General features: G+C 38.8%; 1 protein-coding gene across 4 annotated transcripts in view; it reads right to left on the reverse strand.

Moving 5' to 3' along the window:
• The window catches only part of RABEP1 (rabaptin, RAB GTPase binding effector protein 1), a 48,760-nt gene that overhangs the window by 2,942 nt on the left and 29,226 nt on the right, over positions 1-16,592 (reverse strand). For 3 of the 4 annotated variants that reach the window (XM_067309433.1, XM_067309432.1, XM_067309430.1), the window contains 11 exons: positions 14,522-14,657; positions 13,577-13,755; positions 12,526-12,651; positions 9,001-9,468; positions 7,000-7,104; positions 6,111-6,227; positions 4,358-4,456; positions 2,483-2,623; positions 1,557-1,746; positions 1,205-1,260; positions 779-877 (listed from right to left, as the gene is read on the reverse strand). In XM_067309433.1, the coding sequence (XP_067165534.1) occupies positions 779-877; positions 1,205-1,260; positions 1,557-1,746; positions 2,483-2,623; positions 4,358-4,456; positions 6,111-6,227; positions 7,000-7,104; positions 9,001-9,468; positions 12,526-12,651; positions 13,577-13,755; positions 14,522-14,657 (1,716 nt within the window). The remainder of the gene's footprint in view (positions 1-778; positions 878-1,204; positions 1,261-1,556; positions 1,747-2,482; positions 2,624-4,357; positions 4,457-6,110; positions 6,228-6,999; positions 7,105-9,000; positions 9,469-12,525; positions 12,652-13,576; positions 13,756-14,521; positions 14,658-16,592) is intronic. The other variant, XM_067309431.1, reaches the window with a different exon arrangement.

Here is a 16,592-nt window from a genome sequence, read left to right on the forward strand (position 1 = left end):
AGAGAAGCTTGTATAAACTGATTAAAGCATGATATTAGAAATGAGGATGCCTGGTTATACTCAAGACTCCTGGCAAGAAGTTAAAGCAATCACTCTCTGCCTCAGTTTTCCTAACTGCAAAATAGGGGCTACTGCCCAGCAGACAAGTCAGGATTAAATTGGTTAAAACGTGAAAAAGTACATTGTCTTCTAAGGACCTCAACCCCCTCCCCAGCAGATTTCTGAGTTTTAACAGAGCCTGACAGTAGATGGAGGGAAGTAATCTACTGGTGAAAATGTAATTATCTTGCTGTCTGAGTTTTAGTCAAAAAATGCCTTGGGGGGGGGGGGAAGCAGAGAGAGAGAGAGAGAGAGAGAGAGAAAATCAGACCACAATTAATTCATCCAACTGCCTGAGTAGGGCTCTTTCCTACAGCAAAAGCAAAATACCATTTATTCAAAAGTCTCAAGGGATTCAAAGCAGAGTTTGGTTAATCAGGAAGCTTTTTATATGCAGAAATGTTACTGAAGCCTAACTTTGGAAGACGTCTCCAAACCAGAACAGATAATCAAAGCAGCAACAGTTCAGATCTGCTGCTTTACAAATCCAAATACACAGGGACTGGGATAGAGATTTCGGCAGCACCCCATGGTGACTACTGCAGGTGACCATTGCACTGTCAGAATATTAGCTAACATTCAAAAGCTTCCTTTTCCATTCCTATGTAGTAATACTCTTTGACCACTAGTTTGATCATCAAAGATGCATATCTACTTAATAGCCAGACACCACAGCTACCTTTGCTGCTGTCTCCTTCTTCAGCTGCTCTTCCAGAGTGTTTTTTGTTTCCTGCAGACTCTCCAGCTGCTGTAGGTTTTCCTGTGAAGAACTTTCCAACTGCATAATTAAAAAAAAAAAAAACAAAAAACTGACACTTTAATTTCACACAGTCCCCCTGTACAGGAAGCATCCAGCCTGAATATCTTTCCCAGGGCTTAAAAATACTTAGAAAGACATTCAAATAATCTCTGTCTCTCTCTCCAGCTTTTTCTTTCTGAAGCTGGAGAGAAATGGCCAAAGGTGATATTTAGGTTACAGATTATTAGGTATATTATTAGGTAACCTAATATTTAGGTTATAGAAGGACATTAGATTACAGAAAAAAAGAATCCTATTGTCTTTGTTTAAACACACACACAAAAACACAGTGAAAGGACTCCTTACCTGCTCCTTTTCCACTTTTATTCTTTCTAATTCAGCTTTTAAACTAGAAATGGAAGCTGAAAAACAAAAATATTAAAGCTTGAATGCAAGAAAAGGATAATAAACAGGACAGCTCCTATTTATTTCTGTTAATATTTAAAGGAGAATTAAATGTATGCTACATCAAAGGTACATCAAAGGGAAATAAATAATTGTACTTTTGTTTTCAGCTGCACAGTCTGGCTGCACCTTTTAACAAAAAAGGACATTTTTGATAAATGCAGATAAAGCTATTTATTCTATCACTAAAATCTTCAATTATCTTACTACTTTCTAATATTCCTATTTTGAGACTGTTTTATCCCCTGCTCACCTATTTCCTCTTTGCAGTTCTCTATTTCCAGCTGTAGAGTTTCCTCTATATTTTCTTTCAAATATTGTTCAGCTTGAATCTGTTCTTTTAAGAATAAAATCTCCGCCTTAAGTTTCTCCTCAAGGTGATCTGCTGCTGTCCGCACGCTAATTATGTCTTCTCGATATTTTAAAATCAGCTCACGGAGCTCCTGAATCAATGATTAATAAGAGTTTGTGTTACTGCAGGATCTTCAGATAAATACAATACTGTATTTTCCAACGTGCAAGACAAAGACAAAGTTATATTACCCCAAGGTTTGTCCTAGCATACCAGATCTTGCATCCAGAAAGGTTTTAAAACAGAATTGCTAATGTTTTGCTTGGCTATCGTAAGCAAAGAGCTTGTAAAGATCCGTATCTCCACAGGCTTAGGACCTGCCCTTGCTTCCACGCTTTTACACCTGACGTGCTTGAGTGCAAGGGAGCGGGCATGGAAAGGATGACAAGGCTTACCATTATTCAGGACTCAGGATTATTAATGGTTCTTAACTGTAAGGTCAGGACAGAAATTAAGGTCATGGACTTAATTTACTGAATCAACACTTAGAGTGAAGCTGCAGTGAGAGAACAATTGTGCGCCCAGTTGCAAAATACAGCTTAAACTAGCTGAACCGGGATACGCCGGCAGTTAGCTGACAAGAGATCAGCTGTCAGGCCATGATATCTCATTTGTTTTATTATCTGTCCATACCCTGGAGCATGCTCACGGCACTGCTCGCAATCACTGGTGGGATCGGACAGCTGCTTTTGTACCTCACGGACTTACAGGGTTAAATCTGGATTATTGTTCACTGTGAGTCAGCTTTTTGTTAAAGAAGCTTCTTCCAGTGAGTCCTGGTCACATGCTTTATTGTGTTAATAGTTAATGATTTTTAAAGGTTTTACCTCTGTGGCTTCTGGCAGAATGAAATCTTCAGCTTGCTGTAAAGACACATGCAAGCTGTGTTTTCCTTGAAGACTTTCATTATCTTTTTGTAGTCTCACCAGCTCTTCTGAAACCTGCTCCCTTGACTGTGTCAGGACAGCCTTCAATGGAAAAAAAAAAATGCATAAATTCTCACTTCAGGTCAGATCTTTTCATGCCCCATTTATCACATTTGCTGCCATAGCTTTCAGAAGTCTGGTGAATTAATACTTTTTATAAAGAAGGGAAACAAAATGGCTTTGTGGATCAACACAATCTGGCCTCTCCTTAGCCTGGTCTATGCACCAGAAATAAAAATCAAGATGAATTTTAACTGTACAGGCAGACAAGAGAAAGAAAACTATAAATACGGCATTGTTGTATCTCCCAGTTTTCTTCCATATCTATCCATTAGCTAGCTGCGCTCATGAAGGCAGGGAAAAAAATTAAATGTGGTTTCTGGAGCGGGCAGTACTATTTATTAAGATCACCCAGCAACTCAGCTGTAAGATCAGTTTATTGAAAAACCTTAAACATTCAATCTCAAATTCTCAGTGTCAGGTATCTGCCTCTCACTGTATTTTGAGGAAAACATCGGTCAAAACAGTTGATCCCTTGATGAATGCTCTTACTCCCCACCCTGCTGCATAAGGCATAAGAGAGGGAAAAAAGAAGAAACTTGATCCCAATAGAGAGGGGAATGAGTTGCTCTCAGGAAGTTAGACTTGGTTCTGCCCTAGAAAATGAGGTTCTATTCCTGTCCTTGGACATAATTCCTAAAAGATACTCTAAATAGTTTAAAACAAGTAATTTCCCATATGTATCTCTAGCTGGGTGTTAGGGCTGATATTCTGAAATCTGATTTGTAAAAACACTTTGAATTAATCTCAAACTGATGAAAATATTAACTAGCATTTGTAAGCTCTTTCATACTGCAATGATGAATGCTACAAAAAACTGCCCTGAGAGAACTTATTCTGTCTTCAGATTTGGGGTAAAATAAGACACTAAAGGGGCATAACATGTACATAATAAATGAGGAAAAAACTAGTTGACTAGTGAGCTCCAAACTAATCTACACGCATACAGACATAAGGAGCCCGGCATAAAACAAACAAAAGCCACCCTACCAAATCTTGTAATCACCAGACAACAGACTTGCATGCATAATAATGCAGAAAAATAAGGTTAAATAGAAAAGCTTGTTTCTAGCATTCCTTCATTTTGAGTGCTTGATTCTGCAAAATTTTTTTTTTTAACCCAGTAGTCACAATACGAAAGCGATACCCATTAAGTATATATTCAAAATATTCCACGGTAGATCACAGCTGTCGCTGAAGACATAAGCTTCACTACTCCAGGGATGTTGCCCAGTCATGAAGCTGCTCTCCCACGGGCTGAGGGCTACAGAGACCAAGCCCCATGCTTTAATGGGAAGGATGCATCGAGGGAGAGTACGGTGCTCGTGATTCCCGGGAGGCGATACTTGCCACCCTAAGTTTAAAGACTTGGGCAGAATGTCAGACTAAACTCCAAAGGCAGAACTTCTCCCGCAGAGCCCGAACCATAACAGCTCCTTGGGAATATGGCAGAAAGGAGCACCAACAGATTTTAAGAAACTGTGTGTGCAAAGCCTGTAGAGCAAAGAGTGTTAGAGATAGAGCCTACGAGCTGTTTTGGGTTCTGCACTTGCTCTCAGAGCTCACTTGTTTAGTATCTTCACCTGTCAAAATGCACAGCTCTCTCTGGTCAGGCATGGCTGCTTTGCAAGGCAAACGGTCCTTAACAAACACAGCGAGCTCCCAAGGTTAGACAAACAGCACTGGCAAGCGATCTTCGGGATTAAGCTGTCTTACCATTTGCTCCTGGACACTTCTCTTGGCTTGAGAAAACGCCTGCTGCAGTTCGTTGAGGAAATTCTCCGACTTTTGACATTTAGCCATGAGTGAAGAGATCTAAAAAAACCAAAACAAAACAAAAAAAAATCCACACAGATAAAGATACAGCCCATGAAACAGATTTTGAAGAACAGATAAACACTGAAGTTCTGTTCCCCCTTATCATCACTAACATACACTTTGAAACTTCAAATTCATCCACTAAAATTTCTTTCATTAATGGCTTACTTGGTAAAGCAGTAAAGCAGCTCAGTCAGTAAGAAGTAAAGAGATACTACAATTCTATACCAATAATATATTAACCTTCTATTTAGAAAACCCTAAATAAGAAGCAGTTAATTCTAATCAAACTCAAATGTAAGACAGTTCAGAGGCACTGAAGGGAAACAGTAAAGCTGCTACCTAAATTTTCAGCATTTTCTTTAAGAAAAGTAACTTTTTACTCCTTTCACTGAAAACACAGATATCCAGAAACTTTACAGTTAAGTTAATACCACAGCAAGGCATGCTTAACAGCATGATTGAGCATTACTTAACAAGAGCATGCTACTACAGCCAAGGGGAAAACCCCATCCATGTCATTGGAGACCGACTTCCTCTAATGACTGCTACTTCAATGGTAAGACAAAATACTGCATGAGAGAGAAAAAGGAAAGTCTTCCAGCTCAAGAGAAGCAAATCGAAAGTCTTGTGTAAAGTATTTCCCCAATATTGTGATCTTTAATAGGCTTAAGCTGACTTTTTTTTTTTTTTTTTTTCTCCCTCTTTACAGCTACGACTACCACACATACTGTTTGGCTCCACTGTGCTAGGAGAACTATGGATGCATCCCAGACTGAAAAAAATCTTTGCAGCTGGCTATCACTTTAAACAATCATAAGTCTAGTGCATATTTTGGATCATCTGCCTACTCAGATACTCATTAACTGAGTGTCTTCACCATTAGTCCATTAACTGTGCGGCAAATATTGACGTGATTAAGCGGCGTGAACAGCAACGCAGTGATCCAGAGCACAGGGCTACTTCCACGCATTGCTCAAATTCCAATGATCACCTCCATAATGGATTTCAAGTTTAGCAGAAAAGGAGTCTCAGATCTAACAGAGCATACCACATTCTAGATCAAACACAATTCCAGGTGTCTGCAAAACAGGTCTTTTAAGTTGCCAAAACCTTAAGCTAGAGACATAGCAGCACCCCTAGCTGAAAGGGCCTCAGACCATATCCTAAGCATGCTATAAAATAAGCTAAGAGAAAGGTATCTTGCTGAAGAACTAGGAGGTTGTCTAAGAGCATAAAACAAACAGAAAACACCATACAACCCTTCAGCTTGGATCACAAATTTAGTAAATTACTAAAGAAATTTATTCTGCCATTGTGACACCTGACTTCCGGACATTATATTTGAGAAACATGGCTTGGACATCAAACTGACAGGGTTCAAAATGAAAGAAACAATCCAGAAAAAACAGTCACAACCGAGTCAAAAGAACTGAGTCAGGAGATGCAACTTTAGGACCAAAACTGGGTAACACGATAATAGAAACATGCCAGACTTATCTGGAAACTGTGGCAGACTGCCACTTAGATGGAGCACAACTAACCCTCAACTAATTCTCATTTTTGTTGCCTCTACGGCAGACAGTTCATGTCACATACAAGGAATCAGGAAACATTATTCAAAAGTGACGTTATTACAGAATGCTTTTACCTGATTAGAGGAGTCCTCAGCACTTTGTTTCATGTAATCCTCCAATTCCTGTTTGTCTTTCATTGTTTTTTCCAGCTGCTCATTAGCTTGCCGCAGCATCACCTGCAGCTTTTTCACCTGTGGTGTTACAACAAAACAATTTAACTTTCCATTCTTGGGGTGGGAGGGAGGATATTTACTCCCTGAACATAAATATAACCCACCCCATATCCCATCTCCAAACAACAAAACAAATCCCTCCAAACCCTTTGCAACCCAAAAGCTCCTTTATTTTTCTTTTGAAAGAAACACCTTGCGTCACAGATTGTACCTGTAAGGAAACACAGGACCTCAAATTGTACCGGACCATCACCATGTAAAGACTCCAGTCACTGACTTTGCAGCAGAATGTGACCCATGCCTTTCCTACCCTTCTGAAGATGGTTCAATACATGGTAGGGAACAGACCCTCCGATACTTTAGGGTCATTTTATGCTGCTAGGATGAGATCCTCTAGTTTTTCCTTCGCTGTTAATAACTCTCGCAGTATCAAAGAAAGTAGAATTTAATGCATGAAAAGCATTTTAGAATAGAAATTATGAAGAATACTGACTTCTGCGTGAGCACACTTTTTACAAAACAGTGCCTCTACCGCAAAAATTTATAGCATCATGTAAAGTCGCTCCCTGAGGTAAATATTTAAGAAATATGTATATGCAGAGTCCATGATCATAAACAAGCACTGACAAATCGGATTACATCAGTAAAATGACATAAGTTATCCAGATTTTATGTATGTTGACATCCTTCAATTAGAACCAACGAATAAAACAACAGATGGTTCATTGCTGCATCCTTAATAATTCCTACAGCTGTAAAAATCTTGCTAGAGCTGGAAGAGAAATCCCACCTGGTCTCTCGTCTCGGCCTCCTGAAGCTGGATCCCTTGCAACTGCTTCTCATAATTTGAGCACATATCACAGCGCCTGCCCAGCTTGTTCCCCGCGTTCTGCACCTGGAGAACAGAGTCATCACCTGCCATAAGGGTCACAAACTTTCTAAGGAATGCAGGAGTGCTATATACTCTCAGGTGTGTTGTATGAGCACAAAGTATTATGGATAAAAGGCAGTGGCAGAATCACGTAACAGTAAGATTAAGTCACTCTAAAACTAAAGGGCAATGTAAATCAGATGCTGTAAATCAGCTTTTCCTGGCATAAATCCCACTACTAGCACAAGAGCAATAAGCCATGACACGCAAGAGTTTATCAAGCCATTCAGTGTGTCCTTTTGAAATATAGTACTTAATTGTCTGTATAGAAATAGACATCTTGGAGAAGAGATCTCAACAAGCTGTAGCATTTTTTCATGCAATTATATTCTACTACAAGTCAAATTATATACAGTATCACAGAGCTTTTTAATCAGCACAAATCAATTAAAAAGAAAGTCAGTTCACCAGGTCAGGACTTTCTTCAGAATCTTTTTCTCCCTATAACTGAGCTTTGAACATTTTTGCAATGACATTTACTAATTTTGTGCTACAGCCGCCATCAAGCTTTATTTACTTTTTTAATACCCTCTTCCAGTATTGCTCAGTATCAGACACTGAATAATCAGCTAGAAAAACGGTTGGTCTGACTCAGTCTGATCTGCACTGAAAAAGAGAAAAAGGGAAAGAATAGAGACGGGCAAAAGAAAATAAAACCACCCCAACAGACAGGCAGCAAAAACGGCTGGGGGGACAACGACGACAGAGAATGCAGAGGAAACCAGCCGCCGTTTTGCAAACGTAATAGTTTTGGCTAAGGGAACAAACGGAAGTTTTTCCGAAGCTACAGCTCTGAGTCGGGTCCGAGCTGGAATCCCTTTTTGCCACTCCATGTTCCTCCCACACAGAGCGGCATTCGCATGCCCTGCCCGTACTCCTGCCTCCAGAAATACGTGGGAAGCAGTGTGTTTCTTCCACGGATTCTGAGAAAGGGCTGGAGTGAAACGGCATCCAAATGTCAACAGGGCAAGGAAGCACTCAAGAGTCGAGCATTTAACTCCGCTCGGAGATCGCTACACTGTAGTTTACCTCCCTTACCTCTCTTGACATTATAGACTAGTAGCAACACAAAAAAATAGCAACTTTACAACAGGTTTGGAGAGATCTTTGCAGACAGGGTGAATTCCGGGAAGTTGAGAAGTTAAATATCATCAATATTCAGTTCTCCACTCCATCCATCCCTTGCCACCCCTCCTCCTTTCCCACCTGCATCCCTACATTCCTCTTTTTCACCTTTTCTTCCCTTTCACCCATTTCTGATAATGTTACCTTCCTCCCTGCCACCCCCCACCTTTTTTTTATTACTCCTTGGCCTCTCTTCTTCTGAAACAGTAAGTGCAGGAGCCACATAATGCTTCTCTCTTCAGCAAAAGACCAAAAGCAGGTTTTGAACTGGCATCACATAAAGCTACTGAAGAACTGACAGGCAGAACACTCAGAAGCAAGTTTCCGTGGTCACTCGTACAGAGAGGGACTGACGCTGGCACAGCGTTAAGTCTAGCCTGCTGCCTGCTGCTCTCAAAAATTGGTTTCTTACGAAGCAAGTCCCTGGCAATTTTCTGAAGCTTGCTCGGTAGCAGCCTGACGTTACGCATATCTTGGTTGCTCACTTCTCAAGTGCACTCCATGCATAATCCTCCGTAAATACACGGGGTGCACAGAACAGCACTGCTAGCTCTGCACCTTTTCCTAGCCAGCCCAGTTGCACTACAATTTCTTTTTCCTAGATTCCCATTTTTCTCCTTGTTTTCTCCCATCTTCTTCCCCCCTCACCTCAGATTTGCAAGACCGAAGGCTGCGCCTGCCAGGCCCTCGCCTAACACCGCCAGTGACCACAGCGGACACGCGCTGCCCACTCACCTCTTTCTGCAGTAGATTCCACTCCGTCTCGCTAACCAAGCGGTAACCGCTAGGGGATACGTAAGCGCTTTCTACCCCTTGCGTAACACTGGAAAGAAGGGAAGCAGTCTCTTCTTGCTCTGGTGTCATTGCTTTGATTGCTTTTTCCTGATCTTTGGTTAACATGAACCCACTTGGCATTTGCAGAGACCCAAGCGAAGCCGTATCAAAGTTCTCAGACACTGAATCTGCTCCAACGAGTGGTCCAAAATCTGACTCATCCAGGTTCCCAGCAGATTTTGCTTTGTTGTTGTATCCTAAAGCTTTGGACTGTAAAGATCCAGATGTCCCCAGACTGTCTGTTGACTGTGCTCTCCGTAGTCCATCCTTAAACATATCATTATCCGTTTTATTGAAAGACTCACCAGAAGACAGAAGCAAGTCTGCATCCAATGAATGGACTGAGCCATGGGTGCTATTTAAATGCACCTGGAATTGAAAAACACAGAAGAAAACTTTACATACTCTGTTCTAGAAGCGCAGTATAAATGGACACATAGCTGGACACTAAGGATCAGACATGATAACTGCAAGTCTAAATTGGCTTTGGTAAGAACATCTGATCACTAAACTTAAGACGGCAGAGAAAACGATACAGAACTGAAATCTACCAGCTGCAACTTCCAAAAAAACAAACAAAAAAGTCTTCTTTTAAGAGTGCTTTGGTAAGAACGTGCTTTGCTGCCAGCTCACTTGGCAAGGAAGCAGTTACCTTACATCTCTTTCAATATTCAAAGCAAGGCACTTCTTCCATTAAAGAAGGGAGAGATTTGCAAAATGACTCTTAGAACTATGATCTACACAGCAGAAGGCAAATATTCCACTTCCAGAAGGGTGTTTAGAAGATGACCATAACACCCATCATAAATGAAAAATGATGCATTTAGTATTTGCTCTATACTGACAGGTGAATATTCTTCTTCTATTTCTTTCTTCTGTTATGATTATCTGACAAAATATCCTAAGAGAAAGAAATATTTTCTTATGACATTTAAAAGATCATTGTTACATAAAAGAAAACGGAAGAGGAAAGGTTGGGCTTAAACAGAAAAGCACACTAGGCAGCGGGAATACCAAAAGCTATACTAACTGTCTCGTGACTTGTGTAAGGAACACAAGTCTCAATCTATTTTTTTTATTTACTTGTTGCACTGAAAAACAGAATAGTAATGCTTTATTTAAAAAGTATAAGACACTTTTCAAAACACCTTCCAACCTCTTGTGTGATTGTTTTGCCATCAGACATGCAAAGTCTAAATATATAAAAATATTACATTCAGAAGTAGGTCCAGCACAGACTAGCAGGTGGCTAGCACATCCATGCAGGTGTTTAAAATAAGGAATCTTTTTCTGTCCTATAACTACAAGAGTCTGGTTTTGGGGGCATTTTGAAATATAGCAAGAAAAATATCTGAGTCAAATTTTTAAGTTCAGTGCAGATATACAAAAGAACAGCAGTTATTTTACTGAATAAGACACAAAAAAAATCCATTCTTTGTTACTCTGTCTTCAATCACAGATTTCAAATTGTATTTAATAGCATGCCCACACTTACAGATCTGAGCTTTAACTCTGTCTCAAGTTTTCACAGGAATTACTGAAAAACTAAACACCAACTTTGAATGTAACAGACAGATTAAACATTATAATGATGTATTATTCTATATATTTATATTTATATATTTATAATTCATAATTATATAGTATGCAATTATTATGACTGTTGTGGAAATGCCTTACTTTAAGCATCTTTTTTCAGGCATGGAATTATTACAAGTATTTTAAAATGTAAATATACATGTTGAAGTAGTTCATAAAAACAAGTGAAAACAATAGGAACTTGCAGACAACTGCATCTTTGGACAACAACGGTTGACGATACAGTTAAATCATGTTTGTAGTTGCAAACTGGAAAGCCAATTATATGTTCAAAGCAGCTTACAAGCCAAAGTATGACAAACTGTAAGACATGACTGATAATACGATTTATTACCTCCTGTAAAACACATTCTGTACAGCTAAAAATGGTCATAAATAGCAACCAAAAACAAATTCACAGACAAAGACAAAGCCACTCTGGAAATTATACCCTAACTCTAACTGTAAAATATTCCATTGTGTATACTTCCTAGAATTAAATAAATGTAGTGCTTAAGAGAGTAAAGCGTGTCCCAGGAACTGAGATTAAAGCAAATGTGGGAAGACAAGCCTTTGGTTCCCTATTAAAGGCTCTCGTTCGCATATCTGGATGCAGAAGTGTTGTTAGTATTCAACACAGTATTTGAAACAGAGAAAGAAAGTAGTATCCCCTTGCTATAAGATAAAGGGTAGAAACAAATCTCAGCTATGTTTAGAAGTTACAATTTTGAACTTCTTTCTGCATTCTGCACTAGTTCTGAAAGAGCATCATAACCTGCTACAAATCACTGATAAGCAATAGAGGCCAGATTCTGGAATATATACATTATTTTCCTTTAAAAAGGATAAACAAAATAGGCAAACATTCAGTTCACACTGCAGCTTCTCAGATCTCCTGAGGCTTACACGAACCTCTACAGCACAAAACTGAGTTTGTTTTTATTTATTTGTCCCCACTTGGAGCTACAAAACCAAAATGGAACCTGTCAGATGATCAGATAAACAGGCAAAACACATTGGAAAAGGAGAAATAACTGCCAGTTTTGACATTGTTCCCACGGTCCAAGCTGCAGGCTCACTGGACTTGTTTCTTCACAAATGAAAAGCTAAGGCAAATTCTCACATACAGTTTCATCTTGACCAAGTGTATGACTTTCTACAACACAAAAACGGCTTGCTAATGACATCCAGCAGTATCAATTTTCCTGGCTGTTATAATGAGTTTACTAATACAGCACAAGCAGCTTCAGCAAAAACTTGGTGCTGAGCCCCGGCTTCTGGCTTGGCTAAAACAGCTTATTTCTGGCTGCTGAACTTACATGGCCAAAAACCTCAACTTGCACAGCTGGCTGTAGCTTAGCACACGTGTGTGCACACACACACACACAAAATAGTGCTAATTTACACATGCTAAGCAACTACCTAACTTAGCAGTCAGTGACCACAGACTAGTCTAATCAGCCTAAATTCAAAACAGATATCTACAGGCAGATTAGCAATTAGCTGCAATACACTTGCTGAACATTCAGATTTAACAGATTTAATTCTGAAGGTTCAGGTGTGTTATGAAGTGGTTATAAATCCCAACAGACATTAACAACAATTAATATCCACAAGGCAGAAGGTAAGTTATAATTTTTAACTGGACCTCTCAGAAGGTATTAAAGTATTGTCTTCCAATCTTTATTAGAATTTACGTATTCAAGTGTAAAAAAAGTATTTAATTGCTTATTAAGAATTAAAAACTGTAGAGAATAAAGGACATTAAGTTTCCATTTGTCTTTATAATGAACACCCTGAAGAATGCAAAATTATTCAAAGTTGCTTTGAACTATTCAATTGTTTTACCTCTTCATTAGAAAACTGAGTAAGGGATTCCTCATGGGTTAGAGAACATGAAGCTTTCGTTTCATCATCTGAATCCTTTTGCTTCTGCTCCTTTCTTTTGCTAAGTCTCTGCTGATCATCTTCTTCCTAGAAGTCAGTGGTCAATGGACAAAGCATATAAGCAGGATTCATTTTTGTCTTAGCAGCCACGACATTAGCTTTCAAGATAAGCTAAGCTTCAAAGACGACACTGGGAAGGATTCACTTGGTTGAAAAGCTAGTATTCATCTCACAAGGCATGTATGCCTCTACGCTGATCTAAAGGAGAACTTATTTTTCACTTTTAGTTGCTGATTCATGCTGTAGAATAATTTTATTCAAAAAAAGATACTACTTATTTAGTTCAAAATTCTCATTAAAGGAATTACCAAATAGGTAACAATAAAAATAGTTGGTTACACTAGCTATTGTATATCACCTAACATGCTTGCACCACTAATGACCTCACTTATACCAGCATGAACATTAAAACCAAATGTGAAAAGAAAAAGTACCTTGATCACACTAAGCAATGCAATAGAAGATACACAAAATGACTCAAGAAGAAAGACATCAAAGAATAGTAAGTCATAAAGCATGTACACAATCACTTGTGTAAGAGAAATTACTATGAAACTCTTTTAGTTTATTCCTGAGCAAGGTACATATAGAAAAAAAACCTAGAAGTGAAACTTGCCATCCTAATATCCTTAACCCAGTTCTTTTGCATCACAGAAAAACGTTTCTTCTTCCAAGCTTAAATTCTGGATATTATTAACCTTTCATTTAACAATATTAGCAACATTACTTTTTTAGTTACTATATATATGAATATTGAAATATTTGTACAAATAGACAGTTTCTATTAAAATCATTAGCTGTCATTTTTTGGAACTATTAACACTTAACCTAGTTAAGAATAAAATTAAAACTATGATCTGTTCTCTCGTCTCTAGCATGTGCTTTCAGAACCTGGCAGACCATTACAACTCTACAGTCTTTTTCTACAAGAGAGAGGAAAGCAGCAAGTAACCTGATCCTTTTTTTTCAGTTCCTCAACTTGTCGGAGCTGCTCAGAGGTCAGAACTATTTCCATACGTTGCATGTCCCTCATCAGCAAACGCTGAGACTCCAAGAACTGGTCGTTGGCTTTTTGCCATGTGTGTTTCAACTGGTTGTGCTGTTGTCGTTCTTGCTCTAAGAGATGGCAGACTATTCAAGAAGAGAAAGAGTCAAACATTTTTTAAACCTCTTTTCCAAAGAGAAGCATCCTCATGAATAAAAGTAGTTATTGTTCTAATCAGAAACAGTCAGGCTTTGTTCAACGCCTATTTAGGATGAAATATGACATTTCTGTAATTCCCAAACCTGGCTTGGGAATAGGGATATATTATAACTTATGATTTTTCAATTAGCAGACTAACATTGTAACTTTGTTCATAAATTCTAATAGTCTGTTTTTTATTGTCCTTCTTAAAATGATGCCTTGTAAGTTCCTATTTATTTCAGCAGAACGTTCCGCTTTTCGTTCCTCTACAGTGATTCTGTGCTGTACTGGCATGCAAATACATTGACACATCCATTCCCTCACCAGGCATTCACAATTGACATATTCCAGAGTTGGAAGCAAATCCTTGCTAGACTGTCTTATGGAAATAATGCTAATAATTCTACATAAATAAGGAGACCAGCAAAATCACTTTAATAAGAATGAAGCTTGCAATACCATGAATTTCTGATTCTCAACATCACCCTTGGAGGGAATGGATTTGTTTATTTTTCTCTCTCATAAGAGGACACCAAAGTCAATTATTCTATTAACATTTCAAGAGCTTTTACATTTAAATTACTCTTTTTTTTTTTCCACACTACATTTTTCAATCCAACTCAGAGAAGAAATCAGAAGAGAATAAACAGCTATCTTGTTTCTTGCATCCTCAGTGTAGGAATGTCAAAAGGATTATCATGAGATAGGTACCTTCATGCAGTTCTTTCCGTAACTTCTCTGCATCTTCTTGCAGGACTGATTTTTGAGTATTGAGAACGGCCACATACATCTCTAAGTCTGTCCTACATGACTTTTCAGCTTCCAAATAATGGTTCAATTCTTTAACCTGAATAAAGAGAGGAAAAACCATCTCAGTGGAGGGCACTCTCAGTCATTTCCTTTTTATTACAAATTATAGTGCCTCCTGTTTGGGTAACATACAGATGCCACGCACAAGTTTATTTCTAGGAATCACGAATATTCAACGACCAGTGAGCAAGTACTACTTGTATTAAATTATCTACTCATTAAAATTCTGCTAAATCAAACATGTAAGTATGTTGAGAGCTTCAGCAGTTAGATCACAACAACAACAGCACCACGCACAGAGGTGGTAAGGAGGCTACTATCCAAGAACAACAGACAACGAAGTAGTCCTTTAAGCAGCACCGATAAGGCAACAGCTGAATTACTGTATCTGGTTTGGGGTTTTACACCTCCAAAGAGGATGTGGAGACAGTTCAGAACAGTGTGACAATAGTTAGAAAACATGACTATGAGGCAAGATAGAACTAAACCAGGGATGTAGCCTAAGACAAGAGAAAACTGGAGGACAGGCAAGAAAAAAAAAACATTCAAACCCATGGAAGATTGCTGCAAAAGGAAAGGAAAATCTGTCCATGGAGGACAGGATAAAAAGCAGTTGCAGTAAGGAAGAGTGAGGAAACACATTAGGAAGCTTTTGGGTTTTGCTTTGTTTTTTTAAACAGCAAAGCCAACAAAGAACTGGAACAACAGGCCTGCAGAGATTAGAGAATCTCCACTGGAAATCTTTTAAGATAAGGCTACATAAATGTCTGTCAAACATGATGGATGTACAGATGGATCCCATCTTGGAGCATGGAACTGGCCAAGGGATTTCTTTATGGTCCTACAGAGTTTTATGATTTTCTGAGTCAGGAATCACATGAGTTTTTATTTTAAAAGAAGTGAAAGCCTTCAGGCAATTCCTGACTGGCTCCACAGAGTTGTTCTTCATCTTTCTCAACACCGCCTGAAGCCACAGATGCTAATTCAGAATTCTAGGATAATCCTTCCGTGTTAATTTGGCATTAATGGTGGGGACAGCTTCCCCTGCCCTAGGATAGTATCTGTCTGCAAGTCTGTTAGCCTAAGTCTTCTGCCTGCAAGCCTGGTAGCCTTTGAAAGGAGAAATCAGACTCAAAGAATCACCCTTGGGAAGGCTGGAACAGCCTTGCAGGAAACAAAAGAAATGCATTGTTTCACAGATCCAGCTAAATACCTGACACTGAAAAACAACACAGCACGACTCAAAGCAGATCTGAGGGATTTCATCACGATCAACAGAAAAGTCAAAGGTATCTCTCATTCCGCACAACCTGTCAGTCCTCATACCAGTCTAATAATACAAATCAAAATAATACCTTGCATTTTTATAGTGCCATTGATCAAAGCACTTTAACAACTTCCCAACTACCTGTGTGTTTAAAAAGAGAAAAGAGGGCAGGGATACACAGAAAAGCTGGACCAGCATCTCCTTGCTAGATAAAAAATAGCAATTCTTTCCAATTCAGCTAAAAAGGCGACAGAAATAGAACTACTGGGAACTCTAGACAAGAGCAATAATGAAATAGAACTGACTGCAAGTAACAATTAAGGGTGTGAAGTTATTTTCTTTGGTAAGAATCACTGTCCAAAGTGGACCTTTTAAAAAACAAACAAACAAACAAACAACAACAAACCCAGAAAGAAAACACACAAAATCTCAAAAAAATGGATAAAACATCTGTTCTTTTTCAAGAGACTTGTGCTTTTCTTTTACTCATCCCATTGAGTGACATGCTCAGATTTTAGAGGGCTGACAGACACCAACAAAACTCCTGGCCCTGAAACAGTCAGTTCTACTCAGATAGTTCTTGCCTATAATGGAAGAGGGAGATAAGAGCAACTTAAGATGTTAAAACTAGAGTTAATGGGAAAGTTCCAGACTGCTGTGAAGAAAAAAAGAAAAGAAAAAAAGAGGAGAGAGTTGAGCACAAGA

The sequence above is a fragment of the Apteryx mantelli genome, chromosome 22 (assembly GCF_036417845.1).
Source record: "Apteryx mantelli isolate bAptMan1 chromosome 22, bAptMan1.hap1, whole genome shotgun sequence".
NCBI lineage: Eukaryota > Metazoa > Chordata > Aves > Apterygiformes > Apterygidae > Apteryx > Apteryx mantelli.